The following is a 17,368-nucleotide window of genomic DNA, read 5'->3' on the forward strand; positions in this document are numbered from 1 at the left end:
TTTGCTGCATGTGCTCATTAAATCAGGCACGTTAGTACACTTAGCTGTGGTGCGGATGAGCTATGTGCCTCTCACCTCATATACTCAGCTGGATATGAACATTAAATTGTAATTCTAGGACTTGCTCTTGCTTTCCAACTGCAACTTTGTATCCTTTAACTAATATCTCAACCCTTCCTACAGCTGGTATTTTAACTATTTTTCTCCTTCACAAATTCCATTTGTGCTGTCATGTAATTTTTGTTTTTTTTGTTTTTTTGTGTGCCTGACTTACTTCTTTGAGCAAAATGTCCTCCAGGTTCATTTGTGTTGTCACCAATGTCATTCATTTTTAAGGCCTGAGCAGTGCTATTTCATGTTAGGTATCTATCACATCTTTAAAAACTCCACCAAAGAACTCCTACAGCTGATAAACAGCTTTAGTAATGTGGCAGGATACAAGATCAACTCCAAAAAATCAGTCGCCCTCTTATACACAAAGGATATGGAAGCAGAGAGGGAAATCAGAGAAGCTTCACCATTCACAATAGCCAAAAACAGCATAAAATATCTTGGGGTACATCTAACCAAGGAAGTGAAAGATCTATTTGACAAGAACTTTAAGGCATTGAAGAAAGAAATTGAAGAGGATACCAAAAAATGGATGGACCTCCCTTGCTCTTGGATTGGGAGGATCAACATAGTAAAAATGGCAATTCTACCAAAGGCTATTTATAGATTCAATGCAATCCCCATCAAGATCCCATCAAAATTCTTCACAGATCTGGAGAGGACAATAATCAACTTTATATGGAAAAACAAAAAACCCAGGATAGCCAAAACAATCCTATACAATAAAGGATCTTCTGGAGGCATTACCATCCCTGACTTCAAACTCTATTACAGAGCTACAGTAATGAAAACAGTGTGGTACTGGCATAAAAACAGAGAAGTCGACCAATGGAATCGTATAGAAGACCCGGATTTTATCCCACAAACCTATGAACACCTGATTTTCGATAAAGGAGCTAAAAGTATAAAATGGAAGAAAGAAAGCATCTTCAACAAATGGTGCTGGCACAACTGGATGTCATCTTGTAGAAGAATGAAAATAGACCCTTATCTATCACCGTGCACAAAACTCAAGTCCAAATGGATTAAAGACCTCAATATCAGCCCGAACACACTGAACCTGATAGAAGAGAAAGTGGGAAGTACCCTACAGGAGCTGGGCACAGGAGATCGCTTCCTATGTATAACCCCAGAAGCACAGACATTAAGGGCAACATTGAATAAATGGGACCTACTTAAACTGAGAAGCTTCTGTAAAGCAAAGGACATAGTCAATAAGACACAAAGGCAACCTACTGATTGGGAGAAGATCTTCACCAACCCCACAACAGACAAAGGTGTGATCTCCAAAATATATAAAGAACTCAAGAAACTAGACTTTAAAATGCTAATTAACCCAATTAAAAAATGGGGCACTGAACTGAACAGAGAATTCTCAGCAGAGGAAGTTCAAATGGCCAAAAGACACTTAAAGTCGTGCTCAACTTCCTTAGCAATCAGGGAAATGCAAATCAAAACAACTTTGAGATATCATCTTACACCTGTCAGAATGGCTAAAGTCAAAAGCACCAAGGATAACCTTTGCTGGAGAGGCTGTGGAGGAACGGGTACCCTCATCCATTGCTGGTGGGAATGCCATCTTGTGCAACCACTGTGGAAGTCAGTGTTTCGGTTTCTCAGGAAATTCGGGATCAACTTACCCCTGGACCCAGCAATACCACTCCTGGGAATATACCCAAGAGATGCTCTATCATATGACAAAAGCATTTGTTCAACTATGTTCATAGCAGTATTATTTGTAATAGCCAGAACCTGGAAACAACCTAGATGCCCTTCAATGGAAGAATGGATGAAGAAAGTATGGAATATATATACACGCTAGAGTACTACGCTGCGGTAAAAAACAATGGATGGAAATAGAAAACTCTATCACATCTTTAAAATCTATGAGCAGACGAAGCCTGAGGTTGATTTCATGTCTTGACTATTGTACATAATGCTACAATGGACATGGCAGTGCAGTATTTTTTCAGCACAATATTTTTAATTCCTTATTTTTATATCTTAAAAATAATATATATATTTAATATATATATATTTATTTATTTATTAATAGAATTGCTGGATTTAAGAATCATTCTTTATTTCACTGTTTTTCAAGACCCTCTTTACTACTCTCTGTGATGACTGTACTAACTCACATTCCTCCCTGTGGTATGTGAGGATCCCTTTTCTCCACATCCTTGCCAATGCCTGCCATCCCTTCTTTGGGTTTTGTTTATTTGTTTAAATAAAAGGATTCTAACACAAATGAGGAACTATCATTGTAGTTTTAATTTTCTTTTTTTTTTTTTTTTTTTTTTGGTTTTTCGAGACAGGGTTTCTCTGTGGTTTTGGAGCCTGTCCTGGAACTCGCTCTTGTAGACCAGGCTGGTCTCGAACTCACAGAGATCCGCCTGCCTCTTCCTCCCAAGTGCTGGGATTAAAGGCGTGCGCCACCATCGCCCGGCTGTAGTTTTAATTTTCACCATGTCAGCTAACTTCTTGGTTTTGACAGTTGTTGCTTTTAGTGTGAACTGACACCACTTACAATAAGAATAGCTTCTGGTTGCCAAAAGTGCTCTAACGACTCTGTCTTCACATACAGTCATTATGTTGATTTTGGGCTTCTCTTTTGTGTTTTCCAGAACAGGAAATGTTGTAGTAGATCTCTCAGGGACAGGTGACCTCTCTTCTGTCTGCACTGTGATGCGAAGTGATGGAACTTCTCTCTATGCAACCAGGTTTGTACTGTCTGGGTGAGCAGCCTGAGACTCCAGACTCCTTGTCCCAAGATGAAAGCAAACAGTCATCTTGTCCTCCAAACTCTTTCCTAAAAAATTTAGTTACAAACTATAAATCTATTTGCATATTTTAGGAATATTTTCTGGGTTTCTATTTATTGCCAGTTACAATTTCCAGAAAGATTTAATATCAGAAGAATGGGATTTTATATTAAAATGTATTGACTATCATAAACTGTTCACAGCATAGCACATCATTCTGTCCGTGGTCCTTCATAATTATATATTAAGTACACATTATCAGGAAATATATTCTAAAAAATGACCAAGTTAAGGTTCAATGTTGACCTCACATATTAGAGACCATTTTACATGCAATACCAAACCTCATTATATTGTGAAAAATGAGAAAATGGGCTTCTCCATACCATGCCTGTGGAAGTGAGGACTCATTCTTCATATATGAGAGTTGCACTTACCAAGCACACATGGTTTCTTGAATAAAGCCAATGGGAAGAGAAGGCAGGGCAGTGAAACAGCCATAACCATCCACCTCTGGCAGAAGGTCCCAGTGTCACCCCGGCCTGAGTTTTAAGTAGGTTATAAACCGCTGTACACATTGGTTTGTTGCCATTAATTCCTAACTAAATTAGGAATTAAATCCAAGATTATGTTTCTGTTAGACAAGCACTGTTCCACTCACTGAGCTATGCCCACAGCTTTACACAGGAGCACATTTCTAACAGTGGTAGTTATGCTGTTGAAAATTTCATTATTACAAGTAACTGAGACAACCAGTTAATTTTCTAAAAACCCCTTAGAGAACTCATCTCTGTCTGGTTTAGTATTTCTCTTCATCAATTTCTTGCAATTGGGGTTAATGAGAAAAAAAATGGAATGCCTTACGAGAGGGGGGTGTGGGTGTGTGTATAAATACACACATATACATGGGAGTTCAGGTGCCCTGGGGTCTAGAAGAGTTTGTTGAATCCTCTGGAGCTGTAGTTATAGGCAGTTGTGAGCTGCCTTTCATGTTCTGGGAACTTCACTTGGCTCCTCTACCGAAGTAGTATGAGCCAGGCGGTTGTGGCGCAAGCCTTTGATCCCAGCACTGGGGAGGCAGAGGCAGGCGGATCTCTTGAGTTCGAGCAAAGCCTGGTCTACAGAGCTAGCTCCAGGACAGGCTCCAAAGCTACAGAGAAACCCTGTCTCAAAAAAAAAAAAAAAAAAAGAAAGGGAGAGAGAGAGAGAGAGAGAGAGAGAGAGAGAAAGGGAAATAGTATGTGGCTCCTAATAATCACTGAGCGATCCAGGGTCTTAGGAGTTTTTTTAAATGCAGTAGAAGTTACTGCTTCTGAGTGAGCCATTTTGAATGTTTTTGCCAACACAGACTAGGGTAAACGGTACTTCTTTAGCTCTTTCTCATCTATAATTATAATTGTTCTTTTGAGAAAATGTGTGGTAGAAAAGTAGTAACTAGATGGTTCTTTTCTGTGAAGGCTTAGTTAAGTGTAAGACACCTGAGACCTTTCACGGTTACTTGCTCTACAGCTTTTGTAACTAACTAAGTTGCATTTTAATTGTACTTTCCAGGGCATTGTTGTTTTGTTTTTTCAAACCCAATTTTGTTATTATTTCTTATCAAAGTGTACTGGGACTCCACAAGGATGTGTCATATGCTCCAGGCCACAGAATAATACAGTAAAAGTAATTATAACCCATTTTTTCAGGGATCTTGCAGCTGCTATAGATCGCATGGACAAGTATAATTTTGATACCATGATTTATGTGGTAAGTAATCACAATAAAAAACAAAAGATTATGAACCTACCTCATGGAAACTAGACAGAGACAGAAATCGGAAACCAGGGCCAGAGAGATGACTCGGTGGGTAAGGTGCTTGCCTTGTAAGACTGATGATGTCAGTTCAGTTCCTAAAACCCACGTAATGAAGGGAGGAGAGAATCACCTCTAAATTGTCCTCAACCTCCACGTGTGAATCGTGGCAGGAACACCTGTGTACACATGTGCCCTCACTCACCAGCAGAAAGCAAAAAGGAAACTATGTTGAAAAAATTGCCAGAAACAATTTTGTGAAACTGCGGAAAACAATTAAATACTAAGTTGATTAAGATAGTGGCGTCTTTTAATTTTTTTTAAGATTTATTTGCATTTATGTATACAGTGTTCTGTCTGCAGGCATGCCTGCAGGCCAGAAGAGGACACCAGATTTTATTACAGATGGTTGTAAGCCACAATGTGGTTGTGGGGAATTGAACTCAGGACCTCTGAAAGAGCAGCCTTAACGACTGAGCCATTTCTCCAAGCATTAAATTTATTTTTTAAAAGACTCAAAAGTCAAAAGTTTATATTGCTTCATAGTGAAAAAAATAACAAAATCAAGAAGGTGGTTATATGAAATTACTGTGCATGAGTTAGTATGGGGCACTTGCATTATATGATGAAATTACTGTACATGAGTTAGTATGAGGCACTTGCATTCATCCTATTTGTCCTATTAGTGCATTTTTTAAAAATTATTTTTTAATTTATTTTGCGGGGAGGAGTTTGTAATCTGAATATTTTCTCTTATGTTTAAAATTGCATCAAGGGAATGGAGAAACAGCCCACATGTACACAGACATACATGCATGTAGAACACTCATACATATAAATAAATCTTTTTAAAATTTTAAATAAAATTTTAAAACTGTATCAACTTATAATAGTGTTATTATACAAGCTTTATTGCTGTAAATAAAATAAAGTGTTAGAACTATGTTTTAAAAAGAACTTTTCAGGTGGTAGTGGTGTACGTACCTTTAGCCCCAGCACTCACGAAGCAGAGGCAGGTGATCTCTGAGTTCAAGGCCAGTCTGGTCTACAGGACAGCCAGGGCTACACACACACACAGAGAGAGAGAGAGAGAGAGAGAGAGAGGGGGGGGGGGGGAGGGAGGAAGGGAGAGAAGGAAGGAAGGAAGGAAGGAAGGAAGGAAGGAAGGGAAGGAAGAAGAAATTAAGAAAATGAGAAAAAAACTTTTAAAATTTTGTAATATCTTAAGACACAAAATTTCAGACTACCAGTGGTTCTGAGTACCCTTCACCCACTCCCTTCTACAGACACATGAAATTACTTTGTCAAGATTAGATTAACATGTGTAGAAACATTCAAATCTTTTCAGTTTATCTATGCATTCCTGTATAGGCTGGTTTTATGGAACTCTGTCCCATGTATAGATGTGTAACCACCACCACATTCAGAACACGGATGGTCATTTACTGGATCACACTTCCCTCCGACCCTTCCCTCCTGGAGATCCTCCACTGGATCACAGCTCCCTCCTGGTGATCCTCCACTGGATCACAGCTCCCTCCGACCCTTCCCTTGATCTTTGGCACAGATGCTGTCAATTTAACAGTGTGTAACTGGCATCATACAGTTTGTAACTTTCTAGAATTGTTTTTTTTCTCCCAACTTAGCAATCGTCCCTGAGACCCAGCCAAGGCAGTGTTATCACTAGCTTGATCCTTGTGTTGTTGACTGGTATTCCAGTCTCTTCTCTGCCTACTTCCTTTGCATGTTCTGCCTCCCTGTAACCAAGAAGGCGGCGCCATCTTGTTCAGCTTAGCTTTGGTCTTCTGGAAATAGAGATTATAACATCTGAGAGAGAAGGAAATGAAATAGAATATTCGGATTTTTTTTCATGTTTCCTCCTGTCTTAAGGTGCTACCACTCTTATTTTCCTATCAACTTTAATAGTCTTGTCATGTGCTTAAGATTTATTTTAATTTTTATTTATGTGTATGAGAGAAAGAAAATGAATGCCTGTGTGTGCAGGCACCCACAAGCTAGAAGAGGGCATCAGATCCCTGGAGCTGGAGCTGTGAACCGCCCAATGTGGGTGGTGGGAACCAAACTTGGGATCTCTGGAAGAGCAGATAGTAAATACCCTTAATCATTGAGCCATGCTCCAGCCACTACTATGTTTATTTAAAGCATTGACAATGACTCTAGTCTGACAAAACTCTAATGTTTTTTGTGTAGGACCAGCCCATTTTTACTTATTAACTTGTCTTTGTTTTGTTTAAATTCCAAAAACTTTCCCCAAGACAGACAAAGGGCAAAAGAGGCATTTTCAGCAAGTGTTCCAAATACTGAAGATGATGGGGTATGAATGGGCAGAAAGGTAAGATCCATGTTGTTCTTTGTTGCCTGATCAAGGTCACTAATGTCATATGTCAGCCATGCCTCAGGACATTACAGTAATTTATGTTCACGTCTCTTTTCAGGATGTTAGTATGAAAAGACAGATTGATTTTGTACTAATTTATGTCCTGATAATATTTATTAGATGTCTGCTATCAGTGTTTTGGTTATCAATTATTAATATCCATTTCCTCTTCCTCATAAAGACAATCAGTAATTTAATCACAAGCTAATGGTTTTCTCAGTAAAATGAAACTTTAGTGAACTGCAAAGAATCACATCTTTTTTTTATATCTTATATTTTAATTATACATAATGATATCTTTTCTTGTTTTTTGTTTTTTTTTTTCCAAGACAGGGTTTCTCTGTAGCTTTGGAGCCTGTCCTGGAACTAGCTCTTGTAGACCAGGCTGGCCTCGAACTCACAGAGATCTGCCTGCCTCTGCCTCCCGAGAGCTGGAACATGATGATTTCTTAATACATGTATATATTGCATTTTATCATATTCACACTGTTTCCCTCTTCTTCCATTCGCATCCTTCCTTTATATTTATTTATTGGTTGATTGATTTTTATTTATGGGCCCATGATTTGTTAGGGTTGCCTAAAGAACATGGGAGATATTTTGATAGAATCATGAATGCCTTTCTTGGAGCTACAGTATGGACAAAAATGTCTCTCCCTTCACCAGCAACTGTTAACTGCCTCTATGTCCTCAGAGACAAAAATGTCTCTCCCTTCACCAGCAACTGTTAACTGCCTCTATGTCCTCAGAGAGGGCAAAACCTCATGAGCCCCTCCCCACTCCGTGAGGGGATGTTCTATGGGCCAATCTTGGGCAGGTTCACAGTTTATTAATGTATATCCCTGCCATACGTAGACGACATCGTCCCACAACACTCTCCTACTTCCTCCAACTCTTACATTCTTTCCAACTGGGCTCAGCATTCAACAGTCATGCTGTAGTTAGACTTGTTGCCCACTGGATAAAGTTTCTCTGACCAAAGCTGGACAACACTTAGAAGGTACATTCATAAGTATAATATGTCCATTTATCAGAACAACACTAGCACTTCCTTCATTTCGGCTCAAAGCCATTCAAGCTGTGAGCTTTAGCCATGTGTGCATAACCAGGTCTGAATTTCCTTCAGAGCGGTTAGGTGCCTCTATAACAGTCTTCCCTTGTCTGGTGGGAGGAGTAGGGCATGCAAGGTTCACAGCTGAGTTAGATTGTTTGTTGTATAGGAGAGCGGCAGGCTGTGTTTCTGGCACCTGACTGCCCGCACAGCTAGCTTTATACCCGAAATAATTACACAAAAACTATTTTTTTTGAACACTGCTTGGCCCATTAGTTCTAGCCTCTTATTGGCTAGCTCTTACATATTGATCTAACCCATTTCTAATAATCTGTGTAGGGCCATGAGGCAGTAGCTTACCCAGAAAGATCTTAACCTGTGTCTGCCTCGGGTCGGAGAATCATGGCGACTGACTGACTCGGCTTCTTTCTCCCAGCATTCTGTCTACTCCACCTACCTAATTTTCTGTCCTATCAGGGCCAAGCAGTTTTCTTTATTAATTAACCAATGACCTTCCTCCATCAATTGTTGATACCTCTCCTCCAGCCTATGGCATCTTGTGGCACTATGAAAGCTAGCCAGCAGGGAAGAGACTCCTAGCCTAGTCCCAGCTTGATTTCTCAATGTCCTGCATGCATATTATATCGTATACTATTGGTGGATAACCAGATAGCTTGTATTGTTTTAGGTGCTCAAGTCATAAGGTGGTATCCACCCTGGCACTGAGATTTTTTTTTTCTTAATAAACTTAATGGTTCTGGGAGCAGTTTATGCATCCACACAGTATTGCCATTCAAACTTTAAATATTATTTTGTTTTTAATTAGCTCACAAAGTAATCAGTTTACTAATAGCTTTCTCATCCATTCTTAGTTGTGATTTCCCTCTCCCCTAAGGTCTCCCCCACTTCTTTGCTCTCCATCCACACTTAAATCTTTCCACCGCCATTCCTCTTTTCATTTCTCTGTCAGATGTGTTTTACTGTCGTTGTCCCCACCCCTTCCCAGGCTTCTCATGAGTCCCTTTCCACTTTCTTAGCCTCTACACACAACTGATTCCAACATGAATGCCCACGTGTAAAAATCAGAGGTTAGGAGAGAACATGGCAGTGTTTGTTTTTCTGAGCCTGGGTTATCTCACTTAATATAACCTACTGGATATGTGCATGAGGAATAATGGAAGAAGGTAGTTATCTCTCACACACTGCACAAAAAAGTCAACTCCTAATGGGCTCCTAGACTTTTAAGTAAGATCTAAAACCACTACAAGAAAAAGTATGGGAAACAATTTAAGATATGAGCACTTTCTAATGGCAATTCACTCAGGCAATAAGGCTAACATTTAACAGATGTAACCTCATAAAGTTAAGCATGTGTATAATAAAGAAAACAGTCAAGTAAACAAAAGAGGATTTCTGTGAGTTTGAGACCAGCCTGTTCAACATAGTGAGTTCCAGAACAGCCAGAGCTATAGAAAGAGACCCTGTCTCAAAAAAACAGCAAAAGTGTGTGTGTGCCAATATTGTTTAAGTATTCACCAGTATAAGGCACCGGGAAATGCACATGACAACTACTTAGAGATCCCATCTCACTGTAGTCAGAGTGCTGTCACCAAGAAAACACGGCCACAAATCACAGTAAAGACGTGGGGGAAGGGAAGGCTGCTCCTGTGCTGGTGGAACTATAAACTGGCCACAGCCACTATGGAAATCAGTATGGAGCTACTGTATGACTCGGCTAAACCATGTCCGGATATATACCCACAGGGTTCCATGTCCCACTACAGAGACCTCTTTCACAATTGCAAGGAAATGGTGTCAGTCTGGGTGTCCAGCAAATAGTGAAAATGTACCTGTATACAGTACAACTTTTCAGCTATTAAAAAATGATGAGAATTTTTGTTTGAAACGAGGTCCCTTGCAGGAGTTGGCCTTGAACAACTGTGTATGTAACTGAGAATGACCTTGAACTCCTAGTCTTCCCGCTTCATTTCCCAGGGCTTGAATTGACTGCCACAGATGCCATTCCTGGCTACGTCCTATTTATTTGGTAATTTTTAAAAACTCTACTACAAGGTTAAAAGTTTGTTTTCTGAAAGGGTGCTAAGATATACTCACATCATTCACACCATTTTAGCTTTTGGTTAATAAATGCCTGTCCATTTCAGGTGCCAGCATGTACCTTTTGGGATAATAAAGGGAATGAAGACTAGAAGAGGGGATGTCACTTTTCTGGAAGATGTCTTAAATGAGGTTCAATCAAGAATGCTACAGAACATGGCTTCCATTAAGAGTAAATACTCTGCTACTTTTATGCTTTCTTGGACTCCACTGAACCTGATCAGAAGCAGCTTTCATTAATTTGACATGTAGCTCAGTTGTTCATTGGTGTAAGTTTACTCTTCTTGACATGGACAGCTTGAATGTTGACAGACTGTTGTCCAAGTCATCCTGTGACGTGCTTGTATTTTTATACATGTCTGTGTGTCAAGTGCGCACATGCATACATTCATGTTGAGGCCAGAGTTCTCAGACGCTCCCACTTTTTATAAAACACGAACAAGCAGGATCTCTTACCGACTAGGCTGGCTGGTCATGAGCCTCCCTAGCACTGGGATTGCACACACAAACCACTACTCGCAGAGGTTTGTTTGTTGTTGTTGTTTTTAAACAAAAACATAGGTTCTGGTTTTCACACTCAGGTCCTTGTGTTTTCAAGGTGTCATGCTTTATTATTGCTGTGTTGAGGCACCATAAGCAAAGCAACATATAAAAGAAAGCATTTAATTTGGGGCTGATGGCTCCAAAGGTTTACAGTCCATGACCATCATGACCGGGTATATGGCAGCAGGCTGACAGACACTGGAACAGTAACTGAGAGCTTACATCTTGATCCACAAGCAAAAGGCAGAGAGAGCTAACTGGGAGTGACATGGGCTTTTGAAACCTCAAAGCCAACCCCTCAGTGCCACACCTCCTCCTCTTTCCAAGCAGTTCCAGCACCTGGGGACCGAACATTCAGATATGAGCCTATGCGGGTTCTCATTCCGAACACCACATTAGGCAAGCACTTTGCCAACTAAGCTGTCTTCCAGCCCAAGTCCTTGCATTATAAACTGGATAAAGTATAAGTATTTAACCTTCACCCTTGAAAAAATAAGGGCTTTATCTAATACCTTACAAGGAATATTTATTTTAAAAACAAATGAAGTTCCTGTTTCTTCACTTTGATGTAGGCAGGAGAACTGACTATTACCCCAAGTTAGGAAGGGAAGATCCATTATCATCTTATTTTTTGATTGTACATTCTTAGATTTTTTTTTCCATACGCTGATCCATTATCCTTGAACAGTGAGGTGCACATTGAAAGCAGCTGCCTTTATTTGTTTCAGCAACAAAGAAAATGGAGAACCCACAGGAGACTGCAGAGAGGGTGGGGCTCGCAGCTCTCATCATCCAGGTGTGTTATGGCTTCTTCCTCAGGGGTCTTTTTTGTCTGGTGTGCAGCAAAACCAGGGTAATGATGTGTTTTCATTTTAGGACTTCAAAGGTTTACTCTTATCTGACTATCAGTTCAGTTGGGATCGCGTCTTCCAGAGTCGTGGGGACACTGGAGTCTTCCTACAATATACCCACGCCCGCCTCCATAGGTGAGAAGAGGCTTCAGGGAAGCTTGGCTCTCCTTCCCTGGGCTGGAGCCTGCTTGGTGTGCTTCTCAGATCGGTGGTTGGTCCTGTTTTCTGGACTTTTCCAAAACTTCTTTATTCAATTCTGGGTAAAACACAGCAGGCCTCTTATTGCTAAGCACTTATCAGTCACCTACTATAAGAAACACTTTTAATTATTGCCTTATTTCATCCTCAGAGTAATTCTGCCAGAGAAAATCCTGTCACCTACAGTGTAAGAGACACTGAAAATACTTTGAGAAAAATGAGGATTTAAATCAGTGTCAGTGTCAAAGTCAAGGGTTATATATTAGGGAGATCAAGAATGTATACCCAGGGGCTGGAGAGATGACTCAGCGGTTAAGACCACTGGCTGCTGTCCCATAGGATTTGGGTTCAATTCTCAGCACCCACATGACAACTAACAACTGTTTTGTAACTCCATCTCCAGAGGATCCGACACCCTCACACAGACATGCATACGGGCAAAACACCAATGCACACAAAATGAGAAGAAATGAATGTTTAATTAAAAAAACAGAATGTATACCCAAAGCTAATATTTCATCACATGTAGTTATGGACCCTCAAACACTGACCCTTTCACACTTGTTTAAACTCTTGGTGACAGTTTGGAAGAGACCTTTGGATGTGGTTACCTAAATGACGTCAACGTTGCTTGTTTACAAGAGCCACAGTCTGTTTCAATTCTCCAGCATCTTCTCAGGTATGAGGTTTTCTGTTTTTTTTTCCACGTCTGATACTCTTAACTAAATTGAGAACATTTTTTGCTGACTTCTAGAATCATTGGTTCAGAGATTGCCTTCTTCCTCTAGACAGACTTAGGAGGGCCCAAAAGGAGTCTGCCTTTTCAGAACAGACTGGGATCACCGTTTAAGCCAATGTTCAAGGTCAATCCTAGCCTTAAAAATATTATCACAAAATATAATGCCACGAAGTAGTAGTGCACGATCTAAGGCCATGGTCCAGGAAGGTAAAGCCTGGGAAGAGCATGGTCTTTGGATAAGAGCATCCTCTGAGGCTGTTATGACGGGGGAAGGAAAAGCCCAGTCTCTGTGCAGTTGTCCGGACACCGTGAATCCTCCAATTTGCCTCGTGGCTTCAGTTCCCAATCTCCAGTGCATTTGTCTGCCTAGTTCTGCCACACAGGCAGACCACACCTTGACTCCACGAGGTCAGAGAACACAGAGCAGTGTGTCTACGAAGGCAGCTTTCTTCAGTTGTCATACAGTGCTCGGCAGATCTTTGTTCAGATAGCGAAATTTACTACCACATAACTTATAATGTGAGAGAAAATAAGCCCTCCTGATTCCCTCAGCCCTGAGACCAGAGCTCACTGCCTTAATAGTTAGGCAAGGTTTTTCTTTTTCTCTTTTTGCGCAGGACTAGATCTAAGAGATACAAAGATGATTTAGAATGTCTCTGCTATCAAGGAATTTATATGAAAGAAAAATGCACATTAGTGATCAGATGTACCCAGGTCCTTTCTCATATGCCTCCTTAACGTCCAAAGTGTTTAACATGTTAATGTGTTAGCTTCATATAACAAATGAAGTCTGTTCCTGTCGTCTTTTAGGTTCGATGAAGTACTTTATAAATCATCTCAGGACCTGCAACCTAAGCACATTGTTGGCTACCTTTTAACGCTAAGGTAATTTTTCTTAATCTCCCTTTTTTCTTTTCAAAATCTTAAGACTTATTTTTATTCGTGTGTGTGTGTGTGTGTGTGTGTGTGTACTCACAGGCATGCATGCTAGTTTAAATTTATGATAAACTCGGTCACCAGTACGCGTAGGTGCTACATTGAAGAAAGGAATCAAAGCGCTTCCTCTTAGAGTGGCTTAACCAGAGTGAGGCAGAACTTCTATTCTTCCCATGTCATCTGTCTGTAGCTTCTGAGTCACTGGCCTCTGTACGATGCGGTCTTGTCTGTCCCTCTACTGAATAGAAGAAATAAGAGACACCAAGACACCTTTCACAGTTTTATTTACACAGGAGGAAACTTTACTGACACCAGCTGACCCAGAAGCACTCAGAACAGCAAACATCACGTGAACATACCGTCACAAACAATATCCATATGCTCTTTTCAGATTTATGGCAGATAATTTATGAGGCTACTTTTGCCATAACTGTTTTCAAATACATGTACATTGCTCTCTGGGTCAGGGACATAAAGAATGCATAACTTACATTGGCTTAGGTTGTAAAAGTAATCACATGGGCAGTCACTACAAGTGAGGTTGATTATGAAATTGTGCTCTTAAAGGATGGTTACACGGGCTAAATCCACACCTGGGCATCCACCTAGGCTTTCAGTGACCTCTAGGTGTGTTAACTCAGCTATGAAGTCCAGCCAGAATTTAGCTTCTTTGAATGTAAGAGCTGGTTTCATAAAGTGGCACCACCATATGTGTTTGGTGCCTTCAGGGGCCATCAGGTCCTCTGAAGCTGGCTTTAGAAGCAATTGTGATCTACCTGACGTGGGTACAGGGTCCTCTGGAAGAGCAGCATGTAGTCTTAACTGCTGAGCCATCCCTCCAGCCCGTCTATTTTCTCCTTCGTCTAAAAGTTTCTTATAAGTAATTCCCTTGCCCTAAAAAATCGCTTTTTCCTATAAGTTATTAGGAACTGTTACATCTTTCCTGACAATTAGATTTTATTGTATTTATTTAGTGATATAAGGTAGAATCATAGGAATTGACAATGGCAAGGGTCATTATAACAGTGACATGTGTTTTGCCAAAACTGGACATATGAGATGTTCATCCAGCCCAGCTTTGAGGGAATCAGAGAGGGCTTCTCATTTGAGAAAGGGTTTCACTTGTGTAGCCCAGGCTAACCTGGGACTCCTAATCCTCCTGCTTTTGTTCCCTAAGTATTACAGTCCTACCCCTGGCTCCTCAGATTTAAATAAGTGGTTGTTGTTGTTATTGTTTTCCTACTTACATATAAAGGCAAAGCCAGAAAGTCTAGTGAAATGTCACATAAAATAATTGATGATCATGTGCACTTCATGGCCATTGCTGCCATACCTTAACTGAGAAAGGACTTCAAGGAGTGTCCAGTGTATGTGTGCAGCGCAGTAATAACTAGTGCCTGTCCAGCCCCCTCTGGCACAAGGGAAGGTCTACACCATGTTATACTTTAAAAAGTTATCTACATAAGGAAGTATTACTTGTTAGAAAGGCAAGTCCTATTTCTTTAAAATAGTCAAATCAAAATTTTTAAAATTTGTCATTTAGTAGAAGCAGGACTAAAGTCTAAAGCTTGAGTTCAGTGTTTACTTTATCACAGGCAAGCAACTACATTTACTTCAGATTTTAGTGATTCTAGGCTTTTCCTTCAAGTAAAGTGTTGGCTTAGGTATGGGACTCGTGGACAGGAAGTTCCTACTCGTCCTCACTTTGACTTTTCTCTTGTTTCAGTCACCTTGCAGCTATGGCGCATAAAACACTCCAGGTGAAAGACAGTCCTCCTGATGTGGCTGGGGTATGTTACTTTGACTGAACTTAACATTATAAAATGTTATCACTAAAAGTCTTAGGAAGATTCCTGAAATATCTTGTTGATTAAATATAGCAGTATACTTTGTGACTTGGGTAATAAATAGAATTGGGCCATAATAATCTGTTTAAGTATTTCCCAAAATAGTAGACTACCAATGGTGTCTTCTTCTGTCAGGAGTCCAAGTGACAGTTTCTGCCACTCCACTGGAAGCTAGAATCTGTTTCCTTGCCTGGAGTATGCAAAGGACTATCATACAAAATTCCTTCCTTAAATTAGAATAACTTCTTTTTATTTATTTATTTATTATATATACATTGTTCTGTCTGCTTGTATGCCTGCAGGCAAGAAGAGGGCACCAGACCTCATTACAGATGGTTGTGAGCCACCATGTGGTTGCTGGGAATTGAACTCAGGACCGCTGGAAGAACAGGCAATGCTCTTAACCACTGAGCCATCTCTCCAGCCCCTAGAATAACTTCTAAAACCACTCTTTATTTGCTTATTGCTAACATAATCTTGAACATTTAATCATTTTTTATTTTGTAGGCTAGGCTTCATCTTTTCAAAGCTGTTCGTTCTGTCCTCGCCAATGGGATGAAACTTCTTGGAATTACACCTGTATGTAGAATGTAATATGTAATTTCTAATTAAAGTGTGGTTTTTAATGCCAAATAAGTTCTAGTTATAAGATGCCTTGCTGTTCGGAATAGAATTTATTGTTCTGTGCCAAAATTTATATATATATATATGTATATATGTGTGTGTGTATATATGTATGTATGTTTTTTTTTTAGGGGGTGGGGTTGTTTCCAGACAGGGTTTCTCTGAGGCTAGCTTCAAACTCACAGATATCTACTTGTCTCGTGTTTCCCGAATGCTGGGATTAAAGGCATGCGCCACTGCTACCACCTGATCAGAATATATATTTTTATATAGTAACATTAACTTATTTAATCTTTACTCTTAAAAAAAATATGTGTATTTCACTCATGATCAGTAGGTATTCAAACATGTAAGAAACTGAGTTGAGTCTTTTAAATTTCAAACCTTGTGATATAATTGGGGCAAAAGACTAACATTTAAATTCTGGCCTGCAGTCATTTTTCTCAAATACAAGTATGTGCGTATGTTATGTGTGTGCATGTATATGCACATATATTATAATATTTAGATTGTTTATGTTGCTAGAGACTGAGCCTGAAACTTTGTGTGCACTAGGCAAGGATACCTACCCTTCTTTTTATTTTTTTATACTGAATTAGAATGTCATGTAAATTGCCCATGTGGACTTTGAATTTATAACCTAGCCAGGCCTTGAATCTGTGATCCTACTGGCTTCGCTCAGCTAGGGTTACAGGCCTGCACATTTAGACTCCAACAAGAACTTCTTTTCAGCTTCTTCTTGGTGGGGGAGGAGGGAGGGGGGTGTTCACTTGAAAGTCAGAGCACAGCTTCTGGAAGTTGGTTCTCTCCTTCTATGGTGGGTTCCAAGTCCCAAACTTAGGGTGTCAGGCTTTTACTCATAAGCATTGAAACAACTTGCTGGCCCCAGAAATCTTTTTTTTTTTCTTTTTTTAGTCAATATGAGACAAGGTCTGTGTAGCCCCAGCTGGCCTGGAACTCACTATGTAAACCAGGCTGACCTGAACTCAGAGATATGCCTTTTGAGTGCTGGGATTAATAGGAAAAAAAATTATTTTATTTTTCACATATACACATCCCAACTGCAGTGTGCCCTCTCTCACTTCCACTCTCTCCAGCTTCTGTCTCCCACCTCCCAGATTCCCCAGATCCACCCAGGGACATCAACCAAATACATGCTACAGTAAGGCTAGGCACAAACCATCACATCATGGCTGCACAAGGCAACCAAGTAGGAGGAAAGGGGTCCCACAAGCAGGCAGAAAGAGTCAGAGGACTCCCACTGTTAGGAGTCCCACAAGAAATGTGCAGAGGACCTAGGTCAGACCCCTACAGGCTCCAACATGGCCCATAGAATCAACTGACTGGGACTCATGGGGGCTTGTAGAAATTATTCTTATAACTGAGATTACCT

At 40.2% G+C, this 17,368-nt stretch overlaps 1 protein-coding gene across 2 annotated transcripts in view; it reads left to right on the forward strand.

Annotated features, from left to right (window-relative positions):
* The window catches only part of LOC121458380 (probable arginine--tRNA ligase, mitochondrial), a 46,437-nt gene extending 30,379 nt beyond the window's left edge, over positions 1-16,058 (forward strand). For both annotated transcript variants that reach the window (XM_041667642.1, XM_041667643.1), the window contains 10 exons: positions 2,739-2,834; positions 4,565-4,625; positions 6,947-7,023; positions 10,285-10,409; positions 11,509-11,576; positions 11,657-11,766; positions 12,413-12,508; positions 13,379-13,453; positions 15,231-15,294; positions 15,859-16,058. In XM_041667642.1, the coding sequence (XP_041523576.1) occupies positions 2,739-2,834; positions 4,565-4,625; positions 6,947-7,023; positions 10,285-10,409; positions 11,509-11,576; positions 11,657-11,766; positions 12,413-12,508; positions 13,379-13,453; positions 15,231-15,294; positions 15,859-15,945 (859 nt within the window). In that variant the 3' untranslated portion in view covers positions 15,946-16,058. The remainder of the gene's footprint in view (positions 1-2,738; positions 2,835-4,564; positions 4,626-6,946; positions 7,024-10,284; positions 10,410-11,508; positions 11,577-11,656; positions 11,767-12,412; positions 12,509-13,378; positions 13,454-15,230; positions 15,295-15,858) is intronic.
* Positions 16,059-17,368: the final 1,310 nt, after the last annotated feature.

The sequence above is a fragment of the Microtus oregoni genome, unplaced genomic scaffold, assembly GCF_018167655.1.
Source record: "Microtus oregoni isolate MIOR12 unplaced genomic scaffold, Mior012 000017F_ref0000208, whole genome shotgun sequence".
In the NCBI taxonomy this organism is placed as follows: domain Eukaryota; kingdom Metazoa; phylum Chordata; class Mammalia; order Rodentia; family Cricetidae; genus Microtus; species Microtus oregoni.